Source organism: Anser anser (assembly GCF_964211835.1).
Source record: "Anser anser genome assembly, chromosome: Z".
Lineage (NCBI taxonomy): Eukaryota > Metazoa > Chordata > Aves > Anseriformes > Anatidae > Anser > Anser anser.
In genome coordinates, this window is record NC_139723.1 from 56415951 (window position 1) to 56437291 (window position 21341).

Here is a 21341-nt window from a genome sequence, read left to right on the forward strand (position 1 = left end):
AGCACACAGTGTCTGATCTTTGTTAGCATTAATATTTTATTCTTTTCCTATTGTAAAGCGTAATGCAAAAGTGCAGGGGGTGAAATGACTTGTCAGCAAAAGCTTAATCACCAATTATGTGAACTCTAATAAAGGTCTGGTTCATTAGTGGGCTGTTTGCTAAACCTGTAGCAAATTTCAAATTGCAATCTGCAGTGCAATTTAACATTTGACCTTCTTGTGGTGTCTTTACCTGGTTCTCACATACAGTAATGCTGATGATGATAACTTTTACACTATTCTCCTTTCTACTGAGAGTGTGTGTTCAGAAATAAATGAACGAAGTAGGAAAGTACAATAGTGTGTCATTATTTGACACTATAAATTACATTTCTTTACAGAGTGGAAGTATTTGCATCTCAGTGGCAAGCCCAATAATACTAGTAATGAGTTTACCGTTACTGATACTATAAGCAATCCAGGAAGTTTAGAGTCAGAATGCAGTCCAGTCTTCTATTTTACTGAATGACAACGTGTCTCACTCTAACTTCCCTCAATCTATAAATTTGGAATAATATTAGTATTTATCATTGTAAAGTTCTTTTCAGAGTCCCATATGAAAGCCTGTCACAAAAAATGTAGTGTTGCTGCATCTGGCTAGGATTTTCAATCCCATTTGGATACCGTGGTAATTTGTACATACAGTATTTCTGCACTTCGAACAGAGGACATGAAAGTCAGGGGTTTTTTTTGTTTGTTTGTTTTTTTACTCCTAGATAAATGATATTTTGACTGGGTTCTATCTGTTCTTCCTTCTTTTGATGGATTCAGGACGTTTATGTTACAGAGGTGCTTCACCAAGTACATAGTCAGGAATTCTGGAAGAAAAAGATAGATTATGAGCTCTGGAAGAAGGGGCAAGAAACTCAGAAGGACTCTAGAGTTGTTGTCAAATTGTGCAGGGAGAAGATTAGAGGAGCCAAAGCCCAGTTGGAAATCAATTTGGCTAGTGTAGCAAATGACAATAAAAATGCTTTCATAAATACATCAACAGCAAAAAGAGGCTGAAGGAGAATCTCCATCCTCTATTGGATGTGAGGGATAAGGTAGTGATGAAAGACGAGGATAAGGCAATGCCACTTAATATCTTTCTTGCCTCAGTCATAATTAGCAAGGCCAATCCAATGTCACATGACATTCAACAAGGCTCCTTATTGCTCTCTACAGCTATCTCAATGGAGGTACCAGTTTGTAGGGTGGCAGTCTCTTTTTCTCAGGTGACAAGTGAGTAGATGTGAGGAAATGACTCTCACATTTCAACAGTGGAGGTTTAGATTTGACATTAGGAAGAATTTCTTCACAGAGGGGATGATTAAGCATTGGAATGAGGTGCCAAGGGAAGTGGTAGAGTACCTGCCCCTGGGGGTATCTAAGAGATGTGTCGATGTGGCATTAAGGGATGTGGTTTAGTGATGGGACTTGGTAGCTCAGCTTGATGGTTGGACTTGATGATCTTGAAAGTCCATTTCAACCTATCATTCTGTGGTAAGTAGATAGTCCTCAATATGCTTCCCAAGATAAAATCACTGCAGTGATGATTATCTGCAAGCAATGACACAGCTCTTTTTCCCTCTTCCCATTGACCCATTGGATATTAGTTTCAATATTTGCACCAAAATGTAAGGCAAATAAATATGTATTCACCAAACCAACACTGTTGTAGAAAGCTTTTGAAATACGAACAGATTTGTTTCAGTAACCATGAAAAATGTGTGTCAGTCTTTAGTCTTTTTCCTGATTAGAAAAGTCAAAGAAGAAAATATATAGCAATAAGAGAATTCTCAATCAGAAGACATAAAAGGAATTGCTTGAAGGACTACATGGTTCTTATCACCATTGGCTGTTTCATTGGATCCTGTGTTACCTCTTCACCAATTTCATCTACGTTGTCATCCAATTTGATTCAAATGCAGTGTTGATCCATTAACATCTTCCTTTTAAAACAGTTGGATTGTGAATGCCATCAGCTTATAACTGTAGTCCTGAATGACATAAAATACAGTTAAACAGTAAACTCAGCTGTCAAGATGCATACAGTAATGGAAAACTGATTTAATATACCACCAACTTGTAAAATTCAAAGACTAGTCACATTCAGCAGCATTAACAGATTAACTATAGGTGCCAGATGACATTGAACTGGTTGTCAATTAAATTATATGGGTCTGTGTTTCTGATTCCTATAGCAAAGGGTCATTTTAATCATCCTGCAAGTTGTGGTGCATTAATCTGTAAGATATTTTGATAAAGAGCATTTATTATTTCAGAAATATTTGGGTCAGGATGGGTTGTTTCCCACTCTAACTGATATAATTGAGACCACATTGTAGAATTAATGGTGGAAGAAATAAGATATGCATTGACTGGAAAATGAAAATTATTTCTGATAAAGAAAAAAAGCCCTTGATATATCTTTCGCAATTGCCCCAATTCATACTGTAACTACTTAGTAGGGAAAAAAATCAAAAGCACTCAGTGGCTGTATTTCATGCTCACTCACTTAGTTTCTGTTGCTTAAAAGACTGTTCTTCCTGTTTTAGAAAATCATAGAATCATAGAATGGTTTAAATTGGAAGGAACCTTAAAGATAATCTGGTTTCAACCCGTCTGCCATGGGACTGGACACCTCCCACTAGATCAGGTTGCTCCAAGTCCCATCTAACCTGGCCTTAAACACTTCCAGGGATGGGGCATCCAAAGCTTCTCTGGGCAAATGGTTCCAGTGCTTCACCAGATTCTGAGTAAAGAATTTCTTCTGAATACCTGATCTAATCAGATTAGATCTGATTAATATCTAAACTGATCTCTTTTACTTTAAAACCTTTACACCTTGTCCTATCACTACGCTCCCTAAAGCATGGTGATAGAGTCCCTTTCCAGCTTTCCTGTAGGCTGTCTTTAAGTATTGTAAGGCTGCAATGAAGTCTCCCTGGAGCCTTCTCTTCTTCAGGCAGAACAACCCCAACTCTCTCAGCCTATCTTCACTGGAGAGGTGCTCCAGCCCTCTGATCATCCTTGTGGCCCTGGACCCACTCTAATAGGACTAAGTTTCTTTTACGCTTTCGACCTCAGAGCTGAACACAGTACACCTGGGGGCATCTCACAAGACCTCATCTTAGTGACTTTACCAGTTGGAACACTAATGTATCGAACTTCAAGTCAAATGGACTATAGCAGAAGCAAGTTCTATCTGTTGATTTCTGGTTATTCCTCCCTGCTTGATAGAAGACATATAGAAATATAGAATCATAGAATAACCCAAGTTGGAAGGGACCCACAAGGATCATCAAGTCCAACTCTTGGCACCACACAGGTCTACCCAAAAGTTTAGACCATGTGACTAAGCACAGTCCAAATGCTTCTTAAACTCCAATAGGCTTGGTGCCATGACTACATCCCTGGGGAGCCTATCGCAGTGCATGACAACATATTCTGATATTAAAAACAAAATTAAAAACTCAGTGGATTTCTTCCACTTCTTCCTTCTTGGAGTAATAGTTATTACTCCAAACATTCTCCTCCAAAGCAGTTGTTGCAGGAGTTTTTTACACCTACCTTATTCTAGTGACACATTTTAATCAGAGACAACAAACACGTGAAAGCATTGGCCCAATAAATAAATTCAGAAGCAAAAGAAAGTAAATAAACAAAACAAACAAAAACAAACACACACACACACAAAAAAAAACAACCACACAACTGTCTGAGCAAACTAATTCCCAAGGATCAACTGAAGATCCTCGTGTGTGGTGGTTTTAGTACAATCTCAGATATCTGGCTAGTGACAGAAAGGGTTGGGCAGCAGATTTTTCCAAAGTGTAATTCAAATGCTTTGGTTAGATCACCTGAAGAAAAATCTTAGCTGAAAACACAATTCTGGAGTGTGAGCTCCAGTGCATAACTGACTCGTCAAAAAGTCCACCCTTACTGCACGTACTTAATCTTCCTGGTTTCCTTGAATCTTAATTCTTGAAAGAAACTAAGAGAAATGCAGAATCTTAAAAGAGGAGAAAATGTATTAGGTATTGTGCATCTGAAAATAACTATTTGAGATACGATCCTTTTTTATTAACTCAAAATTTCACTTCATGTCTTTGAATAAGTGTCATGCGAATGAATGAAATATAAACAAAATATTATGAACTGCAGACAGATTACCAAGTAGGATTACTTTAAATTTGTAAGCAATAAAAACTGAATATAAGCTTGCATGTTAAGTCCTAAAATGATTTAATAATTTCAGTGAAGTTCTGATATAAAGTACCACTGGGGATATATGTGCAAGTAATGATATTTGGCAACAATCTCATATATATATAAAATATGAATGAGGTCACAGGTTCACTTGAGGTCTATTCAGTCATGTATAATCAATGTCACAGATGAATTTTTTATCTCCACACAAACACACCTAAGTTTATCTGGCCTGAGGTGATGAATAACCACCTTTGAAAAATTTGCCAGTTACACACATTTTGTTTGACACAAGCTAATTAGCTTTTAACATTCATAGCCAAAATTCACTTTCTGATCATTTTGCCCATGGTAACAGTGTACTTAAGCATTGCCTATCTGTTAAATATATGTACTTTTTATTACTAATAAAAAGGCAATAAATAAATAAAATAAAATGTTTTTCTTCTCCTTTCCATCTCAATCTAATTTTGGTTGAAGTATTCTCATAGTATTCTGATATTTTACAATGAGTTATTTAAAACCTAAGCTGTAAATATGGTGTGATCTGGAAATATGAGATAAAGAATTTTTCTGAGGTAGCCACACAAATGACTTTAAATTCCAGGGGATAGTATACCCCTAAATTGAAATAACACTTGTTATCTTCAGGGATGACTCAAGCCATGTACATCCCTTCCTACAACAGTCCTTACAGCTACTGACTTCCTGTTAGTATTAATAACACATCATTCTTTTCTGAACATATACCCTTGTGTTTCAGCAGACTTCAGGGTAGTTTGTGCTCATCCTTCTTTCTGAAAGATTCTTCATACAAGTATATTTTTAAGGGCTGTGGCAACCTGGAAGAATCTTCATTGGTATCTGTCTCACATTCTGCTATCAGTAACTTTATCCATGGTGTAGAAAGCTACCTACAGATAGAGAGAGACACCTTCAATAAAACAACTAAATGAAAATCTTCTTAATATTACAGTTTTCTTCAGCCATTGCTTTTTTACCATTCATTTACTCTAGCTGCTAATGAAACTGTTTGAGTGAAGAAGAAGTATGGACCGTTGATTGTAATAGAGACCTTCAGTGATGAATAATGATTTCTAACCTCAAATTTTGGCAAGTTCTTTTTTTTTGCTCAGGGGATCCATTTCAGTGTACAAGTTTTTGTGTTGGAGCAAGGGATTTGACAAAGTTAGATGGGTGGAAAATCTCTGCAACAGAGAACAGACACAGCATTAAAGCTGGAATGTAGCTGACTGCATAGAGTCATCTAAATGCCCTCAATTGAGGAAGGCTGAATTCAAGTACAGATTACTTCCATGTCTGTCTATAGCCCATGTTTGAAACAATGAGAAGGAATGATAAAGAAATCAGCATTAAAAGCTTCTATTTTAATAGCAAAGTGTATAGTAGATTGTTTTATCTACATCAAAATTATTAATTGGGTAATTGAAAAACACAAGATCCCATGTGGGGAAGGGAAGAAGCTAGCTAAGCTAGGCCCTAAGACTGAAAAGAGGCAAGAGAGAGCTTCCCTGACTAAGCATATTCCTTAAAATAAAAATATATAGTGGAAATTACATTTTAATCTCTTTTTTATTGACCTCTGAACTAGTGATGGAGATTTGTCTCCTCCTCCTAACAAAGAAATGCGTATTATTATTTCATTATGACTGTTTGTGTGCTGAAAAAACTAAAACAACTATGACCTTGGAAAACTGTATGATTACAGCCTGAGTCTGCAGGACACTGCATAAGTTTCATAAGTGAAAAGCAGTAGAGCAGCCTTAGAAGTCTTAGAAGTCTGATCACTAATCACCCAGGAAAATTTCAGGCACATTGTAAAATCAGATTAATATTTGTCGTATGCCAGTATATCTTAAGTGATAAAGGGTATTGAATAAGCATTTGTCTGATTTAATAAGCAATTCATCAATGAATTATACCTGCAGTTCATCAATGAATTATAGCTGCAGTTCTTTCATTAATTAGTATATGCTTTGCAAGTTTGAGCCTAGCATTTAATCTCATTGTAAGTATGCTAATGTACATTTTACCCTTGTTAATCAGAAGAAATGTTTAGCAATACAAAGAAAAAATACGCTTTGAAAGTCAGAATAAATGTGTAAAATTTGAAGTATAACTATGTATGGTAAGGTGGTAGATAAAATTTCCTAGTCTAGCAGTAGAAAAGAGATCTTAGGGTTCATGGATACTTTTATTTATTTATTGATAAATGAAATGACAGTCATTTTCAGATTTGGAATAGAGGATATGTTTACCTATCATCCCCCCAAACTGCACTCCACTTACTGTTTGTGAAGTAAATTGGAAAACAACCTTTTACTGAGATTTTTAGAAATTTACTATTTCCAAAGTGCTTGATGATCTTCATGACAACTGTTAGAGAGAGATTTCTGCATATTGTTATTAAATAAAAGGTATCAGCATATGTTTATTTATGATTTACTTCTTCAAGTACTTCAACTGCTAGTTGACACTTATTAGTATGCATTTCAGAATTAACAGAAAAAGATAAAAACGGGTATTATACATTATTTTTCAATAATTGGGATATTTTTCAACTTTGTGTTTTTTATTTGAGGTTTTTAAATAATCACAGCATATGACTTAATAAGTTTCATTGTATTGAACAGGGAAATAAGAAAGTACCTTTCATATTCATATGGAGGGAGAAAATATTATTGATTGACTTCATATGTATATATATATACACATATATATATAAAGAGAAAATATACATATACCTCTCTTCAGAGAAAATATATTACCTTATTATATTTTATTTATTTATTTATTCATTTAGTTACCCCCAAAACAATATCAGACACTGAAAATTAATTTAGTTGTCCTGTGCTTATAGTATGGGCAGTACAATTACTACATTGTATCTTAACAAGGATGGCAAGAAAGATTTTGCAAGAACTGATTTAGTGATATATCCATCGTGTTACATTTTCTCCTTGGATTGTCAATAAGTTACCTTAAAACTGCTTATTGTTCTTGCTTTCTCTCTCTTTTTTCCCTTCTCTTGCTTGTGAAGCTGCTTAAGGAGATAGCTAGGAAACGCAGAAGCATTCGTTTTGGGAGGGAAGTTGAACTAAAGCCATATATTGCAGCTCACTTTGAAGTTCTTCCCACGGAATTCACATTGGGGGATAAGAAGCATTATGGTGGCTTTGAGAATAAGCAACTGCAAAGTGGTCAAGAATATGTCTTCTTTGTCTTGGCTGTAATGGAGCACTCAGAATCTGTAAGTTACTATTTTTTAGACCCCAAATTACCTTTTCACAATCATCAAAACATATCTTCAGTTTTTAGTCCACTTTCCAAACACAAGTTTTTTTAAGCATCTCTAAAGTGTTTCTTGGCTGATTTCCAGCTAAGTCCTTGAACTCACCTATGCTGTATGCACCTTGATGTGTTAGTTCTGTGTGTAACTGAAAGCTAAGAATCACCTTTTATTAGCTGTGCTGTGATCCTTTGCAAATTACATTATCTGCTGTTTGAGATCATTGGCACAGGTTCTGAGGCATGAACTGCACAGCAGTATCTTTCTCAATGTCTTTGAAAAAGAGTTCCTTTGTTGCCTTAAGACTGCCATTGAATAGTGGTGTTGGACATGCAGGATTCTTGGAAAGATTAGTTGAATTGGAGACATACACAGTAACTCTCTTTAGGTACAGTAATTTCCTAACAACTTCATTGGTGAATTGTTAGAAAGTAAGAAAATAATTCAAGGAAAATTCCTGAGGTGAGCAAAATAATGAGTTGTCATCTCTCTTCATGTAATTCATCTTGTTCTGATGTCCCTTTATGCTCGAGTTAATCTAACTGCATGTAATCTAGTAAGAGAGAGAGAGAGAGAGAGAGAGAACTGTTGCAATACACATTAATATTTGAACATGCAGTTTGGAATAATATGGTATCTTTCTAATTGGTTCCTAAACCTGACAGGTACATTTGCTTGCTCATCCACTTGAAACTATTGCACCAATAATTTGAATTCTAGTCAAATGCTTCCAATATGCAATCTTACAATTGCTTTCTGATGTCAACAGAGTTTACTTAATTATACACTATGAGGAAGTAGCTTCAAATTTTATACTTTTGGATACATAATTTTATTTGTAAAGAAAATAAGTGGTTCCTGGAATCTCTAATATAAATCATAAGTTCTTCACTTGCTTTTAGACAGTGGCTGTGAGATGGAGAATTCTGAATGTGCTGCATCAGAAAGGTTCAAAAACAGAGATACTAGACACTTTTGGGCTATACAGAACACTTTTGGGGTAAACAGAAGTTAAAAGCAAAATCCAGTTTATTGGAGAACAGGTAGTAAGTGCTCAAACTAGTATCCCTCTGTAGCATTTTTTTCTGGTTGCTCCAAAGGCAGAGGCTATATACAAAGTGTTTTTTATTGTAGCAGTTTTTTCCTATCTTTCACCATTCAGTTTGCAAGTTTATGAACCACCTAGCTTGAAGAAAAATAGCAGTTTTTTGTTGCTTTGTTCATTGCATCATTACTTTGTATATATTTATTTTAGATCTGGAATACCTATTATTTTAAATGCATCTCATATGTTGTTAAGCAAGATTTATTTTATTTGTATAGACCATGTATGCAACCAGCCCATATTCTGATCCTGTTGTGTCAATGGATCTCGATCCTCAACCAATTACAGATGAGGAAGAAGGCTTGATCTGGGTTGTAGGACCAGTTCTTGCAGTGGTGTTTATCATCTGTATAGTTATAGCTATACTTCTTTATAAAAGGTAAGTTTACCTTTTAGTGTTCTTACCATATGTATAGCTTTCTGATATGTTGACCATTTTATAGGGCTGTTCCACGCTACATTATTTGTACTACAATTGTAACTGTGATTGTGTCAGGGTATTGTTGTGTTTATTAATGGTTCCCAGACCACTGCAGATATTTTAGTAGATTTCTGACTAAAAACTTCCAATAATTACAGCTATGTGAGTATATTTTTCTCCTGAAGTCACTCTACTACCATTTCTGCATTTAAATGTTGTGTGTGTTTTTTTTTTTTTTCCATTTTGCATATGTTTGTGAAGAAAATGTTCTTGGATATAAATATGTACAGATTCACATATTTGATTTTTTAGAACTTATTTTTAGAAGTGTAATAGTAATACATTAGGGTTTACATTCAGCCTGATGTTAAACATGATTTTCATCTCCACTCAAGTAATCTGAATTTTCATTTTTGACAGTTGGCCTTAATTTGTCAGTATATCTTTTTGAGTTTGAAGCCGTGGACTGAGAGATTAAAGAAATATCAGTGGCTGTTTTCTACTAATCTTGCAATCTGATCAAAATTCACTTACACTTCTTTCACTGTGCATGACACAGATGTAGTTTTGATATTACTCAAAGGACTTTCCTTAGCCTTGCAATGTACAAAATGAAAACTGTATGATACGTTAATTTATACATAGCAGCCTTTTACAGTGTAAATGAGTTCAAAGGGGTCAATACTGAATAAAAACCACAAAGTTGATTTAATATTTAGAGTTTGTGCATTATACATTTTTGAAACATATTGATAAAGAGTAATTTGGAAATAGTATAAAGGTCCTGTGACCCTGTCTTTGGTAGGTGGAAGGGTGCATTATGGGTTATTTCCATAAATGGAGTATGTATTCTAAAACTAATGGCTATGATGCTATCAGCTGCTTATAAATATTTAAATTCTGCTACCCTGTACGCTTTTTCTGCCCTAAGTGTATGGAGCCAAATGCCTCTGAAATTGTGTATAAAGAGTTGTCTTCAGGTTTTGGAAAGTGAAACTCTGTGTTCAACAGTGGGAGGAAAAAAAAAAAAAAAGAACCTAGTCCAGAGGCAACCTTAGCTTTGGATTCCAAACAGATATATATATTTATAAGAATGTTTTTTAGGGTTGCAATCAGGCAGAAACATAGGAGACATTTTGCTGTTTGCAGATATTACATTGTCCTGAAGGTTTCTATTAATGCCTACTCTCCCAGCCAATCTAATTAATTAGACAGCAGTGAACCTTCTATTTGTGCCAGTCTGTCACTTCAAAAATTGGTCATTTGAGACATACTAAAAGTGAAATACTACTTTCTTCTGATTATTTTGGAGTATTAAAAGTAAAACTTCTACTTTTTGCAAAACAATGGCATATAAAGCGGATATGTAAATGTTTCTGGAAATATTGATTGCATTTATAGAACTATAATAAAAAACTTCAATTCTTCTGCTGAAAAATTGTAAGCATATTGCACAAATGAGCAGGTAGAATTCATTCACAGGTAGTGTGAAGAGAATGTCATGAATAGAAAATAGGGGACATTTTCCAACTGTTATTTACTACTTGTACTAGAACTGTTCAGTCAAATTTCCATATGTATTTATTTATTTTTCTGTTTTCAGCTCTAAGCTGAAAATTGGTAAACTGCACCATTCTAGGAAATTCATTCTGAGAAATTATGATTGCAGTTTTACCAATCAATGGTCAACTCTGCTAAAATAAGTTGACTCTGTAATTACAAGGGACCAATCTAAACTGTTATCAGTCAAGGTAATAGCATTATGTTCTAACATTCACAATAGTACACTACCCACTCATGGTTAAATAATCCTGCCTTTTATAACATTACATTGAATTTGTAGTGATTAAACCTTGCAGGGACACAAGACAGGTAAAAAAGTGGTGGGAAAGGTTATCAAGGTACCTTTCTCTTCTGGATTTAGGTTTGAAGAAGACAGTTTTTCATATGTTGTTGTGATGAGTAATTTAGACACATTTAAGCAAATTCATACAAAAATCCCTATTAAGAGATTACAATGAAAAAAAATGAATTAGGATTCAAACATTCCTTTTTTATTAGTGGGTCCCAGTCCCTTAACTATTTTCTACTAGTTAAGACAGGGTGACCATAAGACATGATATTCGGAAGGGAGTATAAAGTGACACGTTGACAAATCTGAATTGTTTCACTAAACTGAATGAAGGGATAAAGTAAATAAGAATATAAGATTTTGTAAGTGTATCTGTACAATTTATTTCAGAGTTTAGCAGGGAGACAAGAGTGATACGGAACAATGGGTCAGTGCAGGAATAACACTATATATAATGGAGATGCTGTATTTGATCTAGAGAAGACATTCCCATGGAGATAATTTCAGAATTTTTCTGTTGACAAAATGACAAAATAGTCATAATATTACCATTTTAATTAGATTAAACAAGTTTTTGTTTGTTTGTTACATTTGTTTTGTGTGTGTGTGTGTGTGTTTTTCCTTTTTTTTTTTTTTAATTATAGCTAGGTCTTTCTAATGTGTCAGTGTCATAAGGCATCTAAATCATAAAGGAAAGCAACACTAAAGAAACTGGTAGAATTTTTTAAAGTCAAATCAGCTTCTTCTAATGATAAACTGCTTAGCAAGTTCATTCTCAATAGGTTTTGTAAAAATCAACAGAATCTAAAATTTTATAAAGAAATCAACTATGTAACTGGAGAATTACTAAAATTCAATATAACCAATATTAGAAATCTGAGTAAGAACTATTTTTCCACCTCAATGAGAACACAAAGTGAACCATAGCTATCCTCCATTCTAAAATGAGACAGAAACAGAGCAAGCTTTTGTTTTTAAGGGCCTTACAGGAATCTTATATTTCTGAAAAAGAAGGAATATGTAATAGAATATTTTTTCATAGATCATGCAGTCTGGATGTAGACAACCAGAGCTTGATAACTTTATGTCTGTAGATCAGCAATAATTGGGCAAGATAGCAGGGATGTTTAACACTTTTGAGACAACAGCCAAAATTATTTTTTGTATGAACTATGTTGGAGGGAATTATTGTGTCTATAAAACTTGGACTGGTTTGAAAAAAGAAAAAAAAAAAGTTCCAGTAAGAAGTAAGAAAATGAGAAATTTCTGTGTCTACAGGAATTTCTCAAAATACATTTCTGGAATGTATAGGGGCATAACTGCAACAGATATGATTGGTAGAGAGGAAAATAAAGGTCAAAGAACATCTGCCTAATCCATGACAGCATGTGTGAAAAATACTGAAATAGAGAAAATAAGGTCAAGGGATGTGGCAATGTGAAGAAGATGCCCGGGAAATTACCATAGTTTTTGAAGTGCAAAGGGTAGTAACTGAAATAATGATGGACTGTGTTTAATTCCCTTTGTCAGTAGAAGCCTTTATGAAAAAAAAAAAAAAAAGAATTTTTTATATCATGATTTACAATACTGCTTTTACATTTTAGTTTCAGTCAGAGAGAAAAGATGACTGCAGTTTCTAAAAGAATCATTTTAAGGGGAGAAGTCTTGCCCTCATTTAAAGCTTATGTTATTGCAGAAAACGTGGATAATTTGCCTGGGTTGGTGTGAAGCAAATTTAAGTTGCCCAAAGACTAGAAATGCCTGAGTGAACCCTTTATAATTTATTGGTCAGTTTATACAAAGGTTGTTGCCTCTACATTTACTCTTCTTCAAAGCTCAAAGCAAAGATATGGCATAGAAAGATTTTTTGATTATGTATCAGAATAAAGCCAAAAGTTCATTGCAGCTTAGTACTTTACAGTAATAGAGGGGGAAATTACTTTTGTAAATAGGTATATAATTACTTTTTGTAAAAAGGTATTTCAAAAAATACCTTTTGTTCTCATTGGATACAGCTGCAATATAATATCCAGCATTACTGCAGGTGATTAATGTACTGTATGCAAAAATGCTCATAGACTCACAGAACCACAGAGCCACATCTGGAGATTGTCTGTTCTCACCCCTGCTCAGAACATGGTCAGCTACAGCAGGTTTCTTAGGGTTCAGGTAAGTTTCAGTATCTCTAAGGATGGAAACTCTTTGAACAGTCTGATCCACCATTCAACTACCCTTTCACAGTTAAAAAAAAAAAAAACAAAAAAACCACCTTTTTCCTAAGTTGCGGTTTAATTTCCTGTCTTTCTGGAATTGATATCTTGGCAAAGTGAGCTGGATTGGCCAGTGACCAGTACAGTATTCTCTGACATTGAAACAATGATACCACCCTGAAGTCCTAGTGAAGGAAGAAAATAATTTTGGGAAGGTCTTTTACCAGTCAGATTTAAATCTAAACAATCAGATTTAGGGATCAGAATAAATTAATTAAATGTCACTTCCCTTTTCATCATGTTATTGTGCTCAAGAAAATATATTTTTCACTGGTTCAAGTATGGAGTAAAATATAAAATAGTAAGATTTATGTGCAAAATCTCAAAGAAAGATGGACACTTAACCAGATATAGAGATGGTGCAGAATTCTAGTCTCCTCTAGAGGTAATGCAAGTTGTGAGAACTGGTAATTTGAGTGACCATCTATTTCCCAAGATGGTTTTCATAAAGCACTGCCATGCTGCAATGCACAGCATATGCAAACACACAGTAAATCCTTTCAACTCACTTTGGAATGTGTGACACATATTCAATTACAGGGGATTTAGATATTTAGAAACCCAGCTAAAGAACTCTAGAAATTTTGGGGGATATCTCAGGAACTGGCAAACCAAAAAGAGAGTGTGTATGCCCCTAAAATATCCTTTCATGCTTTTTTTTTTTTTTTTTTTTTTTTTTTCCCCTGTAATATTTGAGTTTCTTTGGTTGTTCGTATTGTATTTAAGAAATCACAAGCTTTCTAATTTCAACCTTTCACTGATAGAGAGCAAAATGTTCCTCATTCTAGATGTTTCTTGGATCAGTGTTGTTTGTGGGGTGGTTTTTCATTTTTAGAGAAAAGAACTGAAAGCTCTTTTGACAGGTTTTGTGTTATTTGCTCTTATAAAGTGCAGCTTTTTTGACTTAGTTCAGAATGCAGGAGCCAAAGCTTGAATCTTTTGGACATAGAGAACTTGAGGACTCTGAATCTTGAAATATAAGAAGAAAAATGCTTCTAAGGGGAAAAAAAACAAAAGTTGAGCAAAGAAATGAGGATGGGAGAATCTTAAGCGATGGTCATAGAATCTTAGAATTATTTAGGTTGGAAAAGACCTTCAAGATCATCAAGTCCAACCATCAAGCTGAGCTCCCAAGTCCCATCACTAAACCATGTCCCTTAGCACCACATTGACACATCTCTTAAATACCTCCAGGGACAAGTACTCTAACACTTCACTTGACAGCTCATTCCAATGCTTAATCACCCCCTCTGTGAAGAAACTTTTCCTAATGTCCAATCTAAACCTCCACTGTTGAAATGTGAGAGCCATTTCTTCACATCCAATCACTTGTCCCCTGAGAAAGGGGACCACCACCCTCCTCAATACTACCTGCATTCTAGTAGTTGTAGAGAGCAATGAGGTCTGCTCCCTCAGCCTCTTCTTCTCTGGGCTAAATAGCCCCAGTTCCTTCAACTGCTCCTCATAACACTTGTCACAGAATCTCAGAATCATTTAAGTTAGAAGAAACCTCCAAGATCACCTAGTCTAACCTCTGACCTAACTCTAACAAGTCCTCCGTCCTCCGGTAAACCATATCACTAAGCTCTACATCTAAAGGTCTTTAAAATGGACTTTAAAATGGACTCAACCATTTCCCTGGGCAGCCCATTCCAATGCCTAACAACCCTTTCAGTAAAGAATTTTTTCCTAATATCCAACCTAAACCTCCCCTGGTGGAACTTTAGCCCATTTCCCCTCATCCTATCATAGAATCATAGAATATCCCGAGTTGGAAGGGACCCATAAGGGTCATCAAGTCCAACTCCTGGCACCGCACAGGTCTACCCAAAAGTTTAGACCATGTGACTAAGTGCACAGTCCAATCTCTTCTTAAATTCAGACAGGCTTGGTGCAGTGACTACTTCACTGGGGAGCCTGTTCCAGTGTGCAACCAACCTCTCGGTGAAGAACCTCTTCCTGATGTCCAGCCTGAACCTCCCCTGCCCCAGCTTAACACCGTTCCCACGGGTCCTATCACTGGTGATTATGGAGAATAGGTCAGCGCCTGCCTCTCCACTCTCCCTCGCAAGGAAGTTGTAAACTGCGATGTGGTCTCCCCTCAGCCTCCTCTTCTCCAGGCTGAACAGGCCAAGTGACCTCAGCCACTCCTCATGTCTTCACCTCTAGGCCCTTCACCGTCTTCATTGCCCCCCTCTGGACACTCTCCAACAGTTTAATGTCCTTTTTGTACTGTGGTGCCCAGAACTGCACACAGTACTCGAGGTGAGGCCACACCAGCGCAGAGTAGAGCGGGACAATCACTTCCCTCGACCGACTAGCAATGCCATGCTTGATGCACCCCAGGATACGGTTGGCCCTCCTGGCTGCCAGGGCACACTGCTGGCTCATATTCAACTTGCTGTCAAACACAAGCCCAAGATCCCTCTCTGTGTGGCTGCTCTCCAGGGTCTCATCACCCAGTCTGTACGTATAGCCAGGGTTGCCCCATCCCAGGTGCAGGACCCGGCACTTGCTTTGGTTAAACTTCATGTGATTGGTGATCGCCCAGCTCTCCAATCTGTCCAGATCTCTCTGTAAGGCCTTTCCACCGTCATCTGAGTCCACAATTCCTCCAAGTTTGGTGTCATCGGCAAATTTTCTCAGAACACCTTCTAGTCCTACATCCAAATCGTTTATAAAAACATTGAAGAGGACTGGCCCTAAAATGGAGCCTTGAGGGACCCCACTAATGACCATCCGCCAGCCTGATGTGGCCCCGTTTACCACAATCCTTTGAGCCCTGCCCGTCAGCCAATTGCTCACCCATTGTATGCTGTTTTTGCTTAGTTGTATGCTGGACATTTTGTCCAGTAGGACCCTGTGGGAAACCGTGTCAAAAGCTTTGCTGAAGTCCAAAAAGATCACATCAGCTGGTTTCCCTTGATCGACTAGATGGGTGATCTTATCCTAAAAGGAAATCAGATTTGTTAAGCAAGACCTACCCCTCATGAACCCATGTTGGCTGGGACCAATGACTGCATTGTCCCTCAGGTGTGCTTCAATAACTTCAAGGATCATCTTCTCCATAATTTTACCAGGCACTGACGTGAGACTGACAGGCCTGTAATTGCTAGGGTCTTCTTTCTTACCCTTCTTGAAAACTGGCACAACATTTGCCAGCTTCCAGTCTACTGGGACCTCTCTAGATTCCCAAGTTCGTTGAAAAACAACTGAGAGAGGTCCCGTGATGACCTCAGCCAGCTCTTTAAGCACCCTGGGATGAATCCCATCTGGACCCATGGACTTGTATGGGTCCAGGTGGAGCAAGAAATCCCGCACACGTTCACGGGACGTGGCACCTGGGAGAACAGACCAATCCCCACCTTGCCACAGCCTCCTTTAAGGTACCTGTAGAGAGCAATAAGGTCGCCCCTGAGCCTCCTCTTCTCCAGGCTGAACAACCCCAGCTCCCTCAGCTGCTCCTCATAAGACTTGTTCTCCAGACCCCTCACCAGCTTCGTAGCCCTTCTCTGGACTTGCCCTAGCACCTCAATGTCCTTCTTGTAGTGAGGAGCCCAAACTGTACTGGAAAAAAAAAAAAAAAAAAAAAAAAAAACTGAACACAGTACTCGAGGTGCAACCTTACCAGAGCCAAGTACAGGGGGACTTGTCTTCCAGTCCCTTTGCCATTTTTGTTGCTCTTCTCTGCGTGCACAGACAAAAAAAAACAGCTCAGTAGAACCTCTTGTGGTGAAGGGCCCAAAACTGAACACAGTACTTGAGGTGCAGTCTCACCCATGCAGCCTACCCTTTTATGTAATCACTTTCCTAGTCCTGCTGGCTATGTTACTTCTGATGTGGCCTTCTTGGCTACCTGGGCACTTTGCTGGCTCATGTTCAGCCCTCTATTGGCCAGTACCACCAGATTCTTTTCTACCAGGCAGCTTTCCAGCCACTCTTCCCCAAACCTATAATGCTGCATCAGGTTGTTGTGACCCAACCTCAGGACCTGGGATGGAGCCTTGTTCAATGTCACGTGACTGGACTCAGCCCATAGACTTATCCTATCCAGATCCCTCTGCAGAGGTTTCCCACCCTCAAGCAGACCAACAGTCCCACCTAAGAGTATCATTTGCATGTTTACTGAGGGTGCACTCTATCCCCTCATCCAGATCACTGATAAAAATGTTAAACAAAACTGGCCCCAATACTGAGCCCTGGGGGATGCAACTGGTGATCATCTGCCAACTGAACAGTCTGCAAAGACTGTGAAAGTCTATAAAGACTTTTTGTACAATGTGTGATTAATTTGGTCATTGCCGACTCCAGAATATAAAAAGTTTGCAGACCCACTGTTTTTAATAATAGTTAGAGAGACAAGCACTATATTTACAGTGTATATGGTAGAACATGCATGATGGAAGCTAATAATTTTCCCATGTTAAAATGATCTCTATAGATCATAGTTTACTACAGATCTATATGGATCACTCTAGTCCTCACATAAATCTATTCCTTCAAGATCTGTAAAGGTGTATAGTACTTCATTTGAGAAATATTTGTGACTACCTTGCTTTCCAAGGTATCATTAAATTATTTTCTTATTATTTTAGTACTTGGTTTTGTAAAACAATTTAGTAATAAAGGTTTTCTTATTGCTCTGTTTTTTAATTAAATTTAATTAAAACATGATCTTACATATTTAACCTTGTTCTTCACTTCCTTATCTCTTCTTCTTCTCCCTTTCACTGCTTCTCTTTCTTCATTATGCCCAACTCTCTTCTTCCCTCTCTTCCCTCTTCTCATCTCTTTTCCCTGTAAGGATGAAGCTCTTTATGTCTTAGATGCTATTTATCAATATAATGTTAACTTTTTATAGCTCTAATTAAATGCTCATTCTCCAGTGTCTCTCTGGATAAAAGATGATGTGATATTACTTTGCAGACTGTTTCTAAAAGAGATGGTTTTTTCAGCAGGAGAAAATACTCTTTTGTTTTAAACTGTGTCCTCCACTTATGCCTTGATTCCTGAGCTGTCATTTCCTTTTGGGGAGGCTAGTTGTATATCCTTACTGTAAGTCAGCATTCCTTGTATTTGCTGTTGTCATGTTTAACTTGTTTGATGCTGATAAACTAACATTTAGCCTTTTCTCCCGTTTGCTGCATTACAATGGAGCAGTAAACCTGACAGGTGAGAAGTGAAGAGTAATCACCTTTCATTTAATCCAGTGGGGATTGGAATCCAGATGGGGAAAATGGGGGTGGGGGAGGGGGTGGGAGGGGGGGAGGGGGGAAGAGAAGAGAGAGAGAGACAAGTTATCATAAGAATGATCTAAAGCAGAATAGCAAAACATCTGTCAACCTAAGTGAATATAATATAGACAGTAAGGTATCAAATTGAAGGCAGCTGCAAGATATTTTATGTTTTTTTACAACGTTTAAAATACACATAGCATATACAGCCAAGTTTCACCATTACTTTTTGTGTCTCCACAAGGTACATTTTCAAGAAACAACACGGTTATACAATGTTCATATGTTTTTATTTCTGCTTTCATGAAGTTAAAAGTATTCTTTGCTATAACGATAACTGCTAAAGGAATGTGTTTTTGTGCTTAAAGTGTGAATTGTTCTAAAGAGTTCTGTAGTACTCCTTACACATAAAGTCAGTGCTGACATATTTCTGGAAGTGAAAATGATCATGGAATCATGGAATGGTTTGGGTTGGATGGGACCTTAGGGATCACCTAACTCCAACACCCCTGCCATAGACAAGGATGCCACTCACTAGATCAGGTTGCTCAGGGCCTCATCTAACCTGCTCTTGAACACCTCCAGGAATAGGGCATCCACAACCTCTCTGGGAAACCCATTCCAGTGCCTCACCACCCTCTGAGTGAAAAATTTCCTCCTAACCTCTTATCTAAATCTCCTCTCCTTTAGTTTAAAATCATACCCCATCATCTTGCCATTATCTGACTGAGCAAAGAATTGCTCTCCATCTTTTTCAAAGTCCTCTTCAAGTACTGAAAGGTTGCAATGAGGTCACCGTGCAGCCTTCTCTTCTTTAGGCTGAACAGCCCCAGCTCTCTCAGTCTGTCTTCGTATGAGAGGTGCTCCTGCCCCTTGATCATCTTTGTAGACCTCCTCTGGACCCACTCTAACAAATCTTGTGCTGGGGGCCCCAGACCTGGACACAGCACTCCAAGTGGGGCCTCACGAGGGCAGAGTAGAGGGGGACAATCACCTCCCTCCACCTGCTGTTCACACCTCTGTTGATGCAGCCCAGGACGCAGTTGGCCTTCTGGGCTGCAAATGCACACTGCCAGCTCGTGTCGAGCCTTTTCATACATCAGAACCCCCAAGTCCTTCTCTGCAGGGCTGCTCTCAGTGAGTTCTTCACCTAGTCTGTACTCATGTCTGGCATTGCCCTGGCCCAGGTGCAGCACCCTGCACTTGGACTTGTTGAACCTCATTAGGTTCTCATGCGCCCATTTCTCAAGCTTGTCCAGGTCCCTTTGGATGGCAACGCTTCCTTCTGTTATATCAACTGCACCACTCAGCTTGGTGCATCTGCAAATCTGCTGAGGGTGTACTCAGTCCCATTGTCTGTGTTGTTGATAAAGACATAAATAGTACCAGTCTGAGGACAGACCCCTAATGTACAACACTCGTCACCGGCCTCCACTTGGACATAAAGCCATTGACCACCAAAATGATGTGATTTGTCTTTAGTGGATTTTTTTTTTCAGCAGTTTTTTACCTATTGTGTAATCTGAAACAATTGTGATGTCTTTGTATAATCTAGAAAGACAAAAAAGACAAAATGATCCTAAGCATAATAATAATAAACCATTCTATTGTCCTATAACTGTTCAAAATATTCCCACAAATGATTAGAAGAGAATTTAGTTCTTTTTATAGATGAATAGGAAATATTGCTGCCCAGCACTGACTTTCAAGTGGAAGAAAAATAATGAAGCTTGTCTCTGGACAGTTCCACTGATCCCTTGACTTCAGGAGTACAAAATAAAGATAAAAATACTTAGTGGAAATGGAAAGCAGCCTTTCTTCACCTATGCTTAAGAATAAAGTACACTAGAGTGTTTTGCTGCTTTTGTGATAGTCAGGATCAAAAGTGAAAAAGGAATTTCAAATGAGTCATTCAATAATATTTTTTTTTTTAAGAAGAATCAAATTTAAATCTGCAAAGCTTGACTAAAAATAAGTTAATATAGGTGTTAAGGATTTACCAGAGAACAGATGGAAAGTTTTTGTAGCAAAACACTTTATATATATATACTAGTATATATACAGTATATATACTACTATATATACAATATATATATATATACACAGTATATATATATACACTATATATATACACACACTATATATACTATATACTAGTCTTATATATATATATATATATATAAGACTACTAACTTTCAAAGAACAGTAATAATTCATTCCACCGTGTTACTGTTTGGCTGCTTTGCGTAGTCTTTGAAATCTTTCTGCATGCACCGTTTACTGAATGCCAACAGGTGTTCATTATTTCAAGAACAGTGAGAAATCATTTGCAGAATTTTTAAGAGGGAAGCCCAGTGGAATAATAACAGATTTATCATTGCCACATTGTGAGTCAATCAGAAAACAAAAAGAAAAAGAGCAACAGTAGTGGTGCACTAGACCAAATGTTGGACACCTGGAAAGGATTTATCTATAGTAAACCTTAAAATCATCTCAGTTCTGTTTTCAGAAAAGTAGCTCTTTGCTGCTTTTTTTTTTTTTTTTCTCTTTATTGTCTATTTCATGAAGAATATCAGCCAATTCATATTTTCATTCAGGAATTCACAGAGGATTAGTGAAGAAGGATTGCACTTGTAATTCAAGCATTAAATTTCTAGATTTCTGACTGACAATGCAGACAATTAGATATTCTTTATATAATATAGTTCTCCATGTTGTGTGGCAGAAAATGATACTCTCAAGTTATGGGAGTTCATTTTACTAAAACAGTTTATTTTACTCACAACCTCTGTGGACTCTGCTTCACTCTAGAGGAAGGGAAGCATAGATGAGTGTCCCCACCCCCCCCACCCCTCCCTTCCCGGCTTGTTTTGGACAGACTAACAAAAGTAGTAAAATTTCAGTGAAATTAGTAAT

At 37.2% G+C, this 21341-nt stretch overlaps 1 protein-coding gene across 29 annotated transcripts in view; it reads left to right on the top strand.

The window, feature by feature from the left end:
* Nucleotides 1-21341, top strand: part of PTPRD (protein tyrosine phosphatase receptor type D) — a 1402037-nt gene that overhangs the window by 1268236 nt on the left and 112460 nt on the right. For 28 of the 29 annotated variants that reach the window (XR_014576765.1, XR_014576766.1, XR_014576767.1 and 25 more), the window contains 2 exons: nt 7295-7504; nt 8867-9027. Coding sequence is in view for 10 of the 29 variants with exons in the window: in XM_083817752.1 (XP_083673878.1) it covers nt 7295-7504; nt 8867-9027 (371 nt within the window). In the remaining 19 variants the exon portion in view is untranslated. The remainder of the gene's footprint in view (nt 1-7294; nt 7505-8866; nt 9028-21341) is intronic. The other variant, XR_014576770.1, reaches the window with a different exon arrangement.